This window comes from Hemicordylus capensis, chromosome 5, assembly GCF_027244095.1.
Source record: "Hemicordylus capensis ecotype Gifberg chromosome 5, rHemCap1.1.pri, whole genome shotgun sequence".
Taxonomy (NCBI): Eukaryota; Metazoa; Chordata; class Lepidosauria; order Squamata; family Cordylidae; genus Hemicordylus; species Hemicordylus capensis.
Genome location: NC_069661.1, coordinates 185,216,097 through 185,228,769, shown reverse-complemented (window position 1 = coordinate 185,228,769; position 12,673 = coordinate 185,216,097). Strand labels below are relative to the sequence as shown.

General features: G+C 48.2%; 1 protein-coding gene across 9 annotated transcripts in view; it reads left to right on the top strand.

The window, feature by feature from the left end:
- The window catches only part of PPM1H (protein phosphatase, Mg2+/Mn2+ dependent 1H), a 216,703-nt gene that overhangs the window by 53,464 nt on the left and 150,566 nt on the right, over window positions 1-12,673 (top strand). For 7 of the 9 annotated variants that reach the window (XM_053255505.1, XM_053255512.1, XM_053255506.1 and 4 more), the window contains one exon: window positions 4,871-5,015. In XM_053255505.1, the coding sequence (XP_053111480.1) occupies window positions 4,871-5,015 (145 nt within the window). Of the gene's footprint in view, window positions 1-4,870; window positions 5,016-11,334; window positions 12,094-12,673 lie in introns of those variants that run through there. The other 2 variants (XR_008308503.1, XM_053255504.1) reach the window with 1 other exon arrangement.

The following is a 12,673-nucleotide window of genomic DNA, read 5'->3' as shown; positions in this document are numbered from 1 at the left end:
ATGCTTCCCAAATCTGGACTCCCCCCTCCCCCACAGACGATCCTTTTAAGCCTGGTGGGAGCGCACTTTGTGCTCCTACATGATCAGCCCTGCTCCAGGCAGCATGGAGCAGGGTGGATTGATCTGAGGCTGGGACTCGTTGTTCTGGCCTCTGTGAATACCACAATGCAGTGCTCATCACGCCTATTGCATTGGGGACTGATTCCCCCAAGAAACGAGTGCTCAAGGCACCCATCGCTGTGCGTGGCTGGGCTGGAAGCAGCCTGTGCTTGTATATGAGCAGGTAGCCGGGGGTAAGGGAGTGCTTTCTCCCTTAACCTCGGCTAGCAGCCAGGCTTAAAAGCCAGGCTGAGCAGCACTGGCCCAGTGGGATTGGGCCTGATCATGCAGCCTAACCCAAGCTGGTTGTCCCTAGCCTGGGTTTGGCTGTGCGTGAGAACAGCCTCTGTGTATTGTATGTTAAAAATGGTTAGACTTCAGAATCTAGTGCCACGTACCCAACATTAGCTGCCCCCACCCTGTGGGTAGGAAAATATACACCAAATCCATTCAAACAAAATAGTCAACACCTTTACATTTTGACCATTTCCATAGAGTTTTTCCCCTCCACCCCACACTGTGCTTTTAAAAGCACTGCTCTGGGAACACTGCCATGGCATGGTGCCTGAAAATAGACAAAGCTGCATTGTCATACTGCACTGTCTTACACCCTATCTGCACTCCTAGGTACAGGCGTGTTCTTTTTTCCTTCAGCTATAAAGTGTCTGATAGCCTACTGCTCATAATTATGAATTAATCCAGGCCATGTTGCTGGGTAATGGTAAACAGAATCCTTTTGTTTTCCCCCTCTGCTTTGAAACCTGATCACTGAATAAAAATGCTGCCATGCACCCAAGGGTTACTGACATAGCTGAGCCTCCGCTATTCCATTGGCCCATTCAGTGGCACATAAACCTTGGCCATAATTTTTTTAAAGGCATTGTTATTTTCAAATGGCATTTGTTGCTTAAGGAAGAATGGAAGAAAGATGAAGCACTGGGAAAGAGCCAACACCAAGAACTAGGCCGCAGTATCTAATGCTAGCTACCTGCACTCCTGTTGTCCATAACACAACAGGGAATATTTGGTTATTGTAATAACCTTTTGTAGGAATTTATAGTATCCAGACCTCTGTGTTCCTTAGGGAGGGTACCAAGTATCACCCCACTTGGGCACCTTTGTCTTCCTGTTTTTAAAGGCAGAGGCAGGAGAGAATCTTACCACCTCACTATCTATGTAATAATCTGCTGCCTGAGGTGATTGCCTCACCTCGCCTCAAGGACAGGCCACCCCAGTAGTATCACAGTGACAATTTGGACAATCTGATATAGCTATCACAATAATACAGTAGAAAGATAGGTACAAACTAATATCTGGAGTGAGGTGGGATCACAGCAAAACAAAACTATCATCTGCCATATGGGCTTGTCTGAACTTTACAATAGTCAGAAGAGACCCTCCACTGAGTCCCTCCATCTCTTGAAGTGAGTTGATGGTGATTGGAGAGAAGGGCTTCTCAGCTGTGGTGCCCACATTTGGAATGCCCTGCAAAGGAAGCTCACCTGGCAGCAAAGCTGAGGTCTCTACAGTGCCAGGCGAAGACTTTCCTTGCTGCAGCCTTCTGGCACGTTATGTGAAGCTGGTTTTAGCTGATGGCTTTATTGACTTTTAATATCTTAAAAGATATTTCTTGTTGTTCCTGCAACTTTAATCTTTGATGTGTATTGTTATTGTATTTGTATTGCTTGATGTTGTTAGTCTGGGAGATTTTTTTAAAACTGAATTGCAGCTTATACGTTAAAAAAAATGACACACTTTTTAAAGCAGGGCTGCACAAATTTGGTCCTCCTGCAGATGTTGGGCCACAACTGCCACCATCCCTGACTATTGGCCACTGTGGCAGGGGATGATGACCAGTCCTGCCCTGACCATACCCAAAGCCTAATCATGGAATGGTGTAATAGGTCAGCTGACTTAGCTCATGAAGTAAGAACTCTTAAATGAGGCTGAATTGTGTGTGTGTGTGTGTGTATGTATGTATATGTATATGTATATGTATATGTATATGTGTGTATATATATATATATATATATATATATATATATATATATATATATATATATATCCATCCATCCATCCATCCATCCTATGTGCTGCAGTAGAACATCATCCTAATTTATTTTTTAAAAAGGCTTTGTAAACTGTGGATGATGCAAGTCATTTAATGGTACTAGAGAAAGACATGCTGTTCTGCTAGCTCCAGGTCTTAACACTCACATCAGTTTCGGAGGATGAATACAACTGAAGGAAGCCCAGGTGGGTGCGTGGCTGGAGGAGTCAGTCATGTGACTTGCCTCTGGGGGGCCCCCCAAGGCAGTGGGCCCCCAGACAACTGTCTCCCCTTGCCCTATTATAGTTATGCCCCTGGTCAGGGGTTGGTGCTGGCGGGGCCAGCAGCTCGTTGCTTTTAATCTCTAGTAACGAAAGGCAGCAAACCGGCGCAAGTTGTGGGAGATGGAAATCGGCCCCACCCCAAAGCCTAATATTTTCCCCAAGTTCCATTCCTTTCTTGTCACACTTCTAAGAATGTAAGAACTGCCCTGTTGGATCAGGTCCAAGGCCAATCTGTTCCAGCATCCTGTTTCACCCAGTGGCCCACCAGGTGCCACTGGGAAGCCCACAGGCAAGAGCTGAGGGCATGCCTTCTCTCCTGATGTTACTCCCCTTCAACTTCCCACACCTTTGAGGCTGGAGGTAGCCTATAGCCCCAGACTGGTAGCCGTTGATAGAGCTCTCCTCCATGAATTTATCCAACCTGCCCTTAAAGCCATCCAGACTGTTGGCTGACACCACATCTTGTGGCAGAGAATTCCAAAAGTTGCTTATGTGTTGTGTGAAAAAAGACTTCCTTTTGTTGGTCCTAAATTTCTTGGCAATCATTTCCATGGTATATACCAATGTGTATACGTATCAAGGGGGAAAGGTAGATGGAGCACCTTCCTTATGTAGCTTTGCCTCATAAGAAAGGTGCTCCATCTACCTTTCCCCCTTGATAGTTATATGCCACTGGTGGCAGCATCCTGCCACTGATGGTAACATTCTGCCCACGCAAGTGTATCAATATGCTGGTGTGGTTTGTCCCCACCCCCACCCGCCTTGGGGTAGCACTGTGCTCTACCATCTGAGGAGAATTAAGGGATTCTAATCTGCACAGTGGGCTTAACGCAAGAATAGGATCACTGTTAGTATGGGGTAAAATTTATGCAGAAGAGAGATTGCTTGACTAACATATATAAATGCTGCAAGAGAAACTCTGCTTTGCTTTGTGTGAAGAGCCTCAAAAGTAACATCTGATTAGTTCCTGCATTATATCAGTGAAAGCTGCAGTGATGTGAAAGCTTCCCAGCCATTATCTTTATCATGCCAGCTGCTTTCCAAACAGCCTTGTGGAATAAAATGTCACATTGCATAAAATTGTATCATTCATGAACCACAAAGCATTGGCATGAAAATGCAATTTTATGCTCCTCCCTCATTATTTCTTCTAAATTACACAGGAGCACCTTTTAAAAATGTTTTTGAAGCGCAGCATAATTCTCTGGTGTTTTTACAGAAATGAATTGAATGGTGCTGATAATACATCCATGAAGGGTCCATGCTTTTCAGAGGAAGAACTATGAGCAGTTCAAATTGCTCTCTTTATAACAGATTGAATGTATAATAAAAATAATCTTTTTATCACTACTTTTACTGTACCTAATGAGAATATATATTGTCACTCAGTCCACTTTATACATAGTAGCACACACCTCCATTCCTACTAAGTCCACTGTTCATTTTTCTAATAAATTGTTTACACAGGAAATTTGAACACTCAAGATATACTAAATTTCTATACATATCAGATAATTCTGCATGCATGTAAACATTCAGGTGTCTGCTTTGTAGATAGCTTTATGAAATTTATGTTCACTGTTTCTTTATTGGATTCCTGGAAAAATGCATATATAGTGACTCACTACCATTATAATTTAATAGCCATTATAATTTAGAAGGATATGTTCAGTCTCTTCCTCCTACTTAACGGCTTCAAGTTGGCTGCATGCTAATTTAATTTATTTATATTTTACTGGTTTTGTTCCTTGGCCTGTAATAAGTAGTCTTCTGAGAGCATTCAAAATCTAATTTTCAGAATTGAAGTCCAGTTAGTACAAATTATATATATTGCATGGTACTGTTCTGTTCCTAGATAGGTTTTATAATTGAATGGAAATCTAAAGACACTTCCCACAAACCACATTTGAAGTTAAATTGATTTAGTTCTTAGTTGGGATCTTAAGTTTTAAGTATAAGTAGACTAATTCACAATGGTTTGTAGACCATAGTCTCCACCCAGTTTTGGATATTCCCATTTGATTATGTTAACACCACATACTACAGGATTCCCATGAACTGACATCATGATGTAAATTGGCCATTTGTTTGGGAGAAAAACTGAGCAAGATCAGGCTGGAAAGCTTATTTCTGAACAGATATGCAGTTTGTAGGGCTTTATTTGTTTGTTTGTTCGATTTCTAGACCACCCTTACAGAATAGCTCAGGGCGGTTCACAAATATCACAAAGCAGTTAAAATCAATCAATGATCGGGAATAAAAAATTTAAAATACAATAAAGCAGCTAAAAAATAAAACAATTCAAAACCTTATAAAAACCCAATACATTAAAAACCCTTTAAAACAATTTAAAAATCCTGGAAGGCCAGGCCGAACAGGTAGGCATTTAGGGCTCTCCTGAATGCCAATAAAGAATTCAAATTATGGATTTCTGCAGGGAGCGCATTCCACAATCTAGGAGCGACTACAGAGAAGGCCCGCCTCTGGGTCGCCACCAGACGAGCCAGTGGCAACTGGAACTGGACCTCCTCAGATGATCTTAGCATGCGGTGGGAATCAGACCGAAGAAGGCACTCTCTAAGGTAACCTGGACCTAAACCATTCAGGGCTTTAAAGGTAATAACCAGTACTTTGTATTTTGCCCGTAAACATATCGGCAGCCAGAACAGCTGTTTCAAAACATACATAATATGGTCTCTCCGAGTTGCCCCGGAGACCAGCCTGGCTTTTTGAACTAACTGAAGTTTCCGAACTACATACAAAGGCAGCTCCACGTAGAGCGCATTACAGTAGTCAAGCCTGGAGGTTATCAGCTGGTGCACCACTGTTCTGAGGTCATCCTCTTCAAGGAATGGACGCAGCTGTCGAATCAGCCTAAGCTGATAGAAAGCACTCCTGGCCACAGCCTCCACCTGAGATACGAGGGTGAGGTCTGGATCCAGGAGTACCCCCAAGCTGTGTACCTGCTCCTTCCGGGGGAGTATAACCCCATCCAGCACAGGGAGATCTCTCATCCCTACAATAAGCACCTCCATCTTGCTTGGATTCAGTTTCAATTTGTTATCCCTCATCCAGCCCATTACTGCCTGTAGGCAGGCATTTAGGGAATGAACGCTATTTCCTGATGAAGCAGATGAAAAAGAGAAGTAGATTTGGGTGTCATCAGCATACTGATAACACCCAGCACTAGGGATGTGCGGACTGGTCCGGCGGTCCAGTCCGGGAGTTCATGGGTTCGTAGTTGAACCGAACCACCCCCCCGGTTCCGTCGGAGCGGAACTGGACCGCCGGGTCTGGTCCGGAAGGTCTGTGAACTTTTTTTAAAATTAAAAGTGAAGGAAATATCTGTAGCCCCTTTGGGGAGCTTGCTGAAGCCGCGGGGGTGGTGGTGTCCGCGCGGGTTCCCTCTCCCCCAGCTGGCTTTCCTCATCACCGCTGCAGCCGGGTAAGCCATTTTGGCAGCCGCTCACTCTTACGGAGGCCCGAAAGGGCCAAAAACACTTCATTTACCCGGCCACGGCGGTGATGAGGAAGACCGTCAGGGGGAGAGGGAACCCGTGCTGATCCCCCCCCCCCCGTGGCTTCAGCAAGCCCCCCGAAGGGGCTACAGGTACTTCCTTCACTTTTAAATTTTTTAAAAAAAAGTTCACGGACCGATCCACGACCAGACCAGGGGGACCAGACCAGGGTTGTGAGGCAAGACTTGCCCTTGCATCATATGCCCCAAGATAGATTAATTATGTGATGTGTGAAAAAATATTTCCTTTTGTCGGTCCTGAATTTCCCAACCTTCTCTTCATGGATGACCCCTGGCTCTAGTGTTGTGAGAGAGGGAGAAAAATTAATCTCTGTCCACTCTTAATTTTATCCATGCATAATTGTATAGACCTCTATCATGTCTCCCCATAGTCGCCTCTTTTCCAAACTAAAAACCTCCAGATGCGGTAGCTTTGCCTCATAAGGAAGGTGCTCCAAACCATCCTTATCATCTTGGTTGCCCTCTTCTGCATCTTTTCCAGTTCTACCATGTCCTTCTTAAGATACGGTGACCAGAACTGTAAGCAGGACTCCAAATGTGGCTGCACCATAGATTTATATAGGGCATTCTCATATAAGCATTTCCCCCCAGTCCTCTTCTAAATGATCCCTAGCATGAAAATTGCCTTTTTCACAGCTGCCATGCACTGAGTCAACACTTTTAATGAGCTGTTCATCATGACCTTAAGATCACTCTCCTGATCAGTCACTGACAGCTCAGACCCAATCAGTGTACATCTGAAGTTGGGTTTGTTTGGTTTTTGCCCCAATATGCATCACTTTAAACTTGCTTACATTGAACCACACTTGCCATTTTGTCACCCACTCCCCTAGTTTGGAGAGATCAATTAGGAGCTCCTTACAATCCATTGTGGATTTCACTACCCTAAATTGTTTAGTGTCATCTGCAAATTTTGCCGCTTTGCTGCTTACTCCAACTTCTAGTTCCTTTATGAATAAGTTAAAGAGCACTGGTCCCAGTACAGATCTCTGGGGGATCCACTGCTTACTTCCCTTCATTGTGAAAACTGTCTATTTATTCCTACCCTGTTTCCTATCCTTCAACCAGTTACCAATCCACATATGAACCTCTCTCATTATCCCATGACTGCTAAGTTTACTCAAGAGCCTTTGGTGAGGACACTTTGTCAAAAGCTTTTTGGAAGTTCAAGTATTCTATGTCGACTGGATCACCTTTATCCACATGCCTGTTGACACTCTCAAAGAACTCCAAAAGGTTTGTGAGGCAAGACTTGCCCTTGCAGAAGCTATGCTGGTTCTCTTTCAGCAAGGCCTGTTCTTCTATGTTTAACAATTCTGTCCTTAAGTACGCTTTCTATCAATTTACTCGGTACAGAAGTTAAGCTGACTGGCCTGTAGTTTTCCAGATCCCTCCTTGATACCTTTTTTAAAATTGGCGTTACATCGGCTACTTTCCAGTCCTCTGGTACAGAGCCTGATTGTAGGGACAAGTTACATATTTTTCCGAGGAGATCAGCAATTTCACATTGGAGTTCCTTCAGAACTCTTGGGTGGATGCTATCTGGCTCTGGCAATTTGTTAATTTTTAGGGGTTTTTTAGTTTAGAACATCTTCCCTTGTCATCTCAAATTTGCCCAGTTTTTTAGCCTCTAAACCTGAAAAGCAGGGGCGTAACTATAATAGGGCAAGGAGAGACAGTTGTCTGGGGGCCCACTGCCTTGGGGGGCCCCCCAGAGGCAAGCCACATGACTGACTCCCCCAGCTGCACACCCACTCGGCCTTCCTTCAGTTGTATTCATCCTCTGAAATTGATATGAGTGTTAAGACCTGGAGCTACCAGAACAACATGTCTTTCTCTAGTGCCATTAAATGACTTGCATCACCCACAATTTACAAAACCTTTTAAAAAATAATTCAGGATGATGTTCTATTGTGGCACATAGGATATATATGTGTGTGTGTGTGTGTGTGTGTGTGTGTATATATGCGCCTTATTTAAGATTTCTTTAGTTCATGAGCTGAACTTCAGTGAGGAGGGGCCCATTTTAAAATCTTGTCTCTGGGCCCACTCCAAGCTTGCTACGCCCCTGCTGAAAAGCTCAATTCCAGAGAGGGTATATAATCAGTATCTTCTGCCATGAAGACAGATGCAAAGAATTCATTTAGCTTCTCTGCAATCTCTTTATCCTCCTTAATAATCCCTTTCATGCCCTCATCATCTAAGGGGCCAACTGCTTCCCTAGCAGGTTTTCTGCTTCTGATATATTGAAGCTTTTGTCATTTCCCTTGACACTTCTAGCTATATGCTCCTCACACTCTCTTTTTGCATCCTTTATCCTTGCATTTCTTTTGCCAGAGTTTGTTCCTTCCTGTTCTCTTCGTTTCGGCAGGACTTCCATTTCTGAAGGAAGTCTTCTTCCCTTTTATAGCTTCCCTGACTCTACTTGTTATCCACACTAGGGTTCTCCTGAACTTGGTAGTACCTTTCCTCATTCTTGGTATGTATTTCAACTGAGCTTCTATTATTGTGGTTTTAAGTAAGCTCCATGCTTTCTAGAGCAATTTGACCCGCCTGACTTTCCCTTTCAGCTTCCTTTTTACCAGTCCCCTCATTTAAAAAAAGTTTTATCTTCTGAAGTCCAAGGCAGGACTTCCTTGGCAATGCTCCACTTGCATATAAGCTGAACTGGATCACACTGTGGTCACTGTATTACTTGAAACAGTGGAAGTAGTACTGTGTGGATGTTGTTTCTAGTCATTGTGAAACTACACTATTGCACAATACCACCAGGGCTGTCTTTCACATTGTGTGGCAGCCCTGGTGACTCCCTAGTTCCCAATATTCCTTTATGTATGTCAGCCACTGACAGCGTGCAGAAATTATCCTCTCGAAGGAATTCAGAATCCAAAACATACTGCAAACCCCTGGGGCTTCTCACTGCTTTGGGAAGTGGAGAAAGAGGCAGTGTAACAGTAGATTTGAAAATAAATAACCTAAATATCTTTTCAAAAACCAAGGGGCATAGCAAGGTTGGAGTGGGTTTTGGGACAAAAAGTGAAAATAGCCCCACCACCACCACCACTTCAGAGAGGCACATGGGGAGAGCAAGTTGTGGATCCACCTCCATCAGGAGACCAAGGACATTTGTCCCACTTGTTCAGTTGTAGCTTTGCCCCTGCATAAATCATGAAACACATCTGCCAGAGAACCAGATACAAGGGGAAAAATAGCACTGAGCCCCTGCAGGCACCGAGAGAGCAGTTATGGAAAACCCTTCAGACCCCGGGTGGCCTCCTCTGGCTCGGGGGCCTGCGCAGAGATTTCTAGCGACAGGCTTTTCAGGACCCTCACACAACCGGCCTGGCCCTCCCCGACCCACCCAGTGTGCCCGTGCCCACCCAGGAGAGACCCCCCGGCGGACCCGGATGGCGCAGCCACCCCGGTTGTGTCCGAGCAGCGGCGGGTGGCCCCCGGACTCCCTCGCTGGTGGGGACGAAAGGATGGGGCAGGCTTGTTGCCGGGCAGCCCCGTGCCCCAGGTCCCGGGAGCTTCGAGTGACCCCCCACATCCGGTGCTATGCTGTCACAGCCGGGAGAAGGGTGGGGACGTCCCCTGGGGATGACCCCGTGCTTGGCGGAGGCGGGCGCTGGGACGCAGCAGCAGCGAGGGCGGCCTCCCTGCCACGGGTGCTGGGTGCGTGTGGTGGCCAGATCCCCCCGGAACTGCTCTGCGCCCTCCCCATCTGCAGGGAGGGACGGGTGGGAGAGTGGGGATGGGCGCCGTGCACCCGGCGCGCCCACAGACACCATAGGGAACTGCGGGCAGGGACCGCTCGACACAGACAACAAAGTCCAGGGCAGAGGCCTGGTCCATCCGCCATGGACTGCTATGGAGGTAGACCAGGCCGCTGCCCTTTGGAGACCCGGTCTACCTGCCATATCCGCCTAAGGAGGTAGACCAGGCCTCCGAGCCTCTTGCCAGCCACACGGGGAGACCCTGTTACTTTCTCCTCCCGCCACCACCCCCCAGTGCGCGCACAGACACACACACAAACAGACCCCTCCTGGGCTTAATCCTCCACGTTCCTCCTCCCGCCCCAACGCCCTTCCTGGGGTTAATACTCCGCTTGCCCTGGCTCGGACGGCCCCAGCCTGCCCTCTGTCCGGTCACTCCATGGCCACCTCTAGCGCAGGCGGTGGGGGGAGGGTGGGAAGGGAGGCAGGCATGCAGCAGGCAAGCAAGGGGGTGGACGACACCACCAACAACTACGAAAAAAAGGACCGAGTCCAGAGCAAAGGCCCGGTCCACCTGCCATAAAGAGCTATCGAGGGAGGGAGTGGGGAAGAACAACAAGGATTGGGTCCGGGATGGAGGCCCAGTCTACCCACCTTAGAAGGCTAAGGTGGGCAGACCGGGCCCCCACCATCCGGAGACCCAGATGACAAAGTCAGAAGCGGAGGCCCGGTCTACCCGCCACCGACGGCTATGGAGGTAGACTGGACCTCCACCACTTGGAGGCCCGGTCTACCTGCCATATCCTCCCATGGAGGTAGACCAGGCCTCCAAGCCTCTTGCCGGCCGCTCAGGGAGACCCTGCTTCTTTTTCCTCCTGCCACCCCCGCCCCCCTTCCCAGGACTTAATGCACACTTGTTCATTCAGGCCTACTCCTGAGATTTATGATGGCTCTCATTTTGGGTCGAAATTCACACTTGTTCCAGTGGGGGAGATGAGAGTCATAGGACTTGCTACCTATCTTGGTCATGTAAACTGTGCCCAATTGTGCTTCAGGAAAACTCTGAAACCACCTCCTCCTTGAATTTGGAAATCATTGATCTCAACTTTGTTTTCTTTGACCTGAGTGAGCTGAGCTGTTTCAACTAGCTCCTCACGTGTTAGCAAGAATCCGCCACTCCATTCATAACTTAATTAACATTGTTTTGATGTAGGTAATTATACTAAAGGGGGAGGGGAACTCCAGTAAATTGGGTTTACATCCAGTCTAAGCTGACATCCAGGCTAGCTTACTCATGAGCAGTCCCATTTACATTAATGGGACAAGTGAGCCATGACTAACTTGTTCTATTAATTTCAAAGGGCTACTCGTTAACACACACACACACACTCTCTCTCTCTCTCTCTATATATATATATACCAAAACCTTCCTCGCAGCTTCTTGCTCAAGAATGGAGGCAGGGATAGCAAGCACCTCCCGCTCCCCATTTCTGTTTCATAAATCTTATATGTGGAGGACCCAGCTTGGCCACCTATAAATGCACTTTGATCTTTGCCCCTTCTGTCGCCACCACCCAATCCCGTGTGCCGCCGTTCGCCACCTTCTTTCGCTACATTGCTTGCAGCCACTACTCGCTCTGGCGCTCCCCAAGAGGACAGAGAGAGGTGAGCGTCTGCCGCAAGATCTTCGGGGCTAAATCCCGCGGGCCGGCTGACTGAGGGAGCGTTTCCTATGCAGCCGAAGGAGCAGGAAGTGCCCGTGGCAGACAGAGCCAAGTCTGGTGATTATTATTATCACATGACTCAGCGTTAGCCGCGCAAGCCGCTCCGGCAGGCAGGGTCGTGCTCAGCAATCAGCAGCACCGAGGGAGGAGGAAGCGAGGCCAGTTCGCCGCAGCCGCAGCAGCGAGAATGAGCGCTTCGTGGTGCCGGCGGCGGAGACAGCAGCAGCTTCCCGCTCTCCGGGTCGGCGGTTGCTCCTGCTGGTGAATCGCTGGTCTCCCGCTCCATGTAGTTCTTCCATTGCGGAAGTGGGTCTGCTCCAGGGACGGCGGCGGCAGCGGCAGCTGCAGCGTGATCAACCGTAGCCCTGCGCGCCTGCCTGCCCTCCCGCCGTGAGCTGGATGGTGGTTCTCCTGGCCCCGTCGGTGCCGCCAGCGGCAGGAGTAATATGCTCACTCGGGTGAAGTCTGCCGTGGCCAATTTCATGGGAGGCATCATGGCTGGCAGCTCGGGCTCGGATCACGGCGGCAGCGCCGATTTGCCCCTCCGCTTCCCCTACGGCAGACCCGAGTTCCTGGGGTTGTCTCAGGACGAGATCGAGTGCTCCGCGGACCACATCGCCCGGCCCATCCTTATCCTCAACAAGGAGACCAAGCGCCTGCCTTGGACCACGGGATATGCCGAGTGAGTGGTAGCCCCGAGCGGAGGGAGGACCGGGGTGGGTGTGTGAGGAGCAGGAGGAGGAGGAGGAGGAGGAGGAGAGCGCTCTCCAGGGCCCTGGCGCTGCTGCTGGCCGGCTTGGGAAGACGCGCACGTCCCCTATCTGGCACCAAGGACGCTGCAGCAGGAGCAGCAGCAGCAGGAGGAGAGCGGGGTGGGGGTGCAGATCTCACCTGCTTAGGGAGAGCGGGAGGGCGGCTGCAGAACCTGGCTCGGGAGCGGCTCCTGAGCTGGATGTGATGCTTAACTTTTAAAATGAGAAGTGCCACCCGGGAAGGAATCTCCTCTGCTTTACGAACAGCCGGGGTGCCAGTCTGGGGCGCTTTCTTTCTTTCTTTCTTTCTTTCTTTCTTTTTCTTTCTGTGTGTGTGGGGGGGTATGGCATGGAGTGCGGCCACTTGATAGAACCTGCGTGTAAGATAATGGTGTAGCTATTCCCAAAGAATGACTGTAGATGAGAAGGGGTGCCTCCCTCTGCCCCATCCCTTTCTCGAGGAAGTCATTTTCTTTCCACAGTCTTTTATGCTATGGCAGAGTTGTCCTT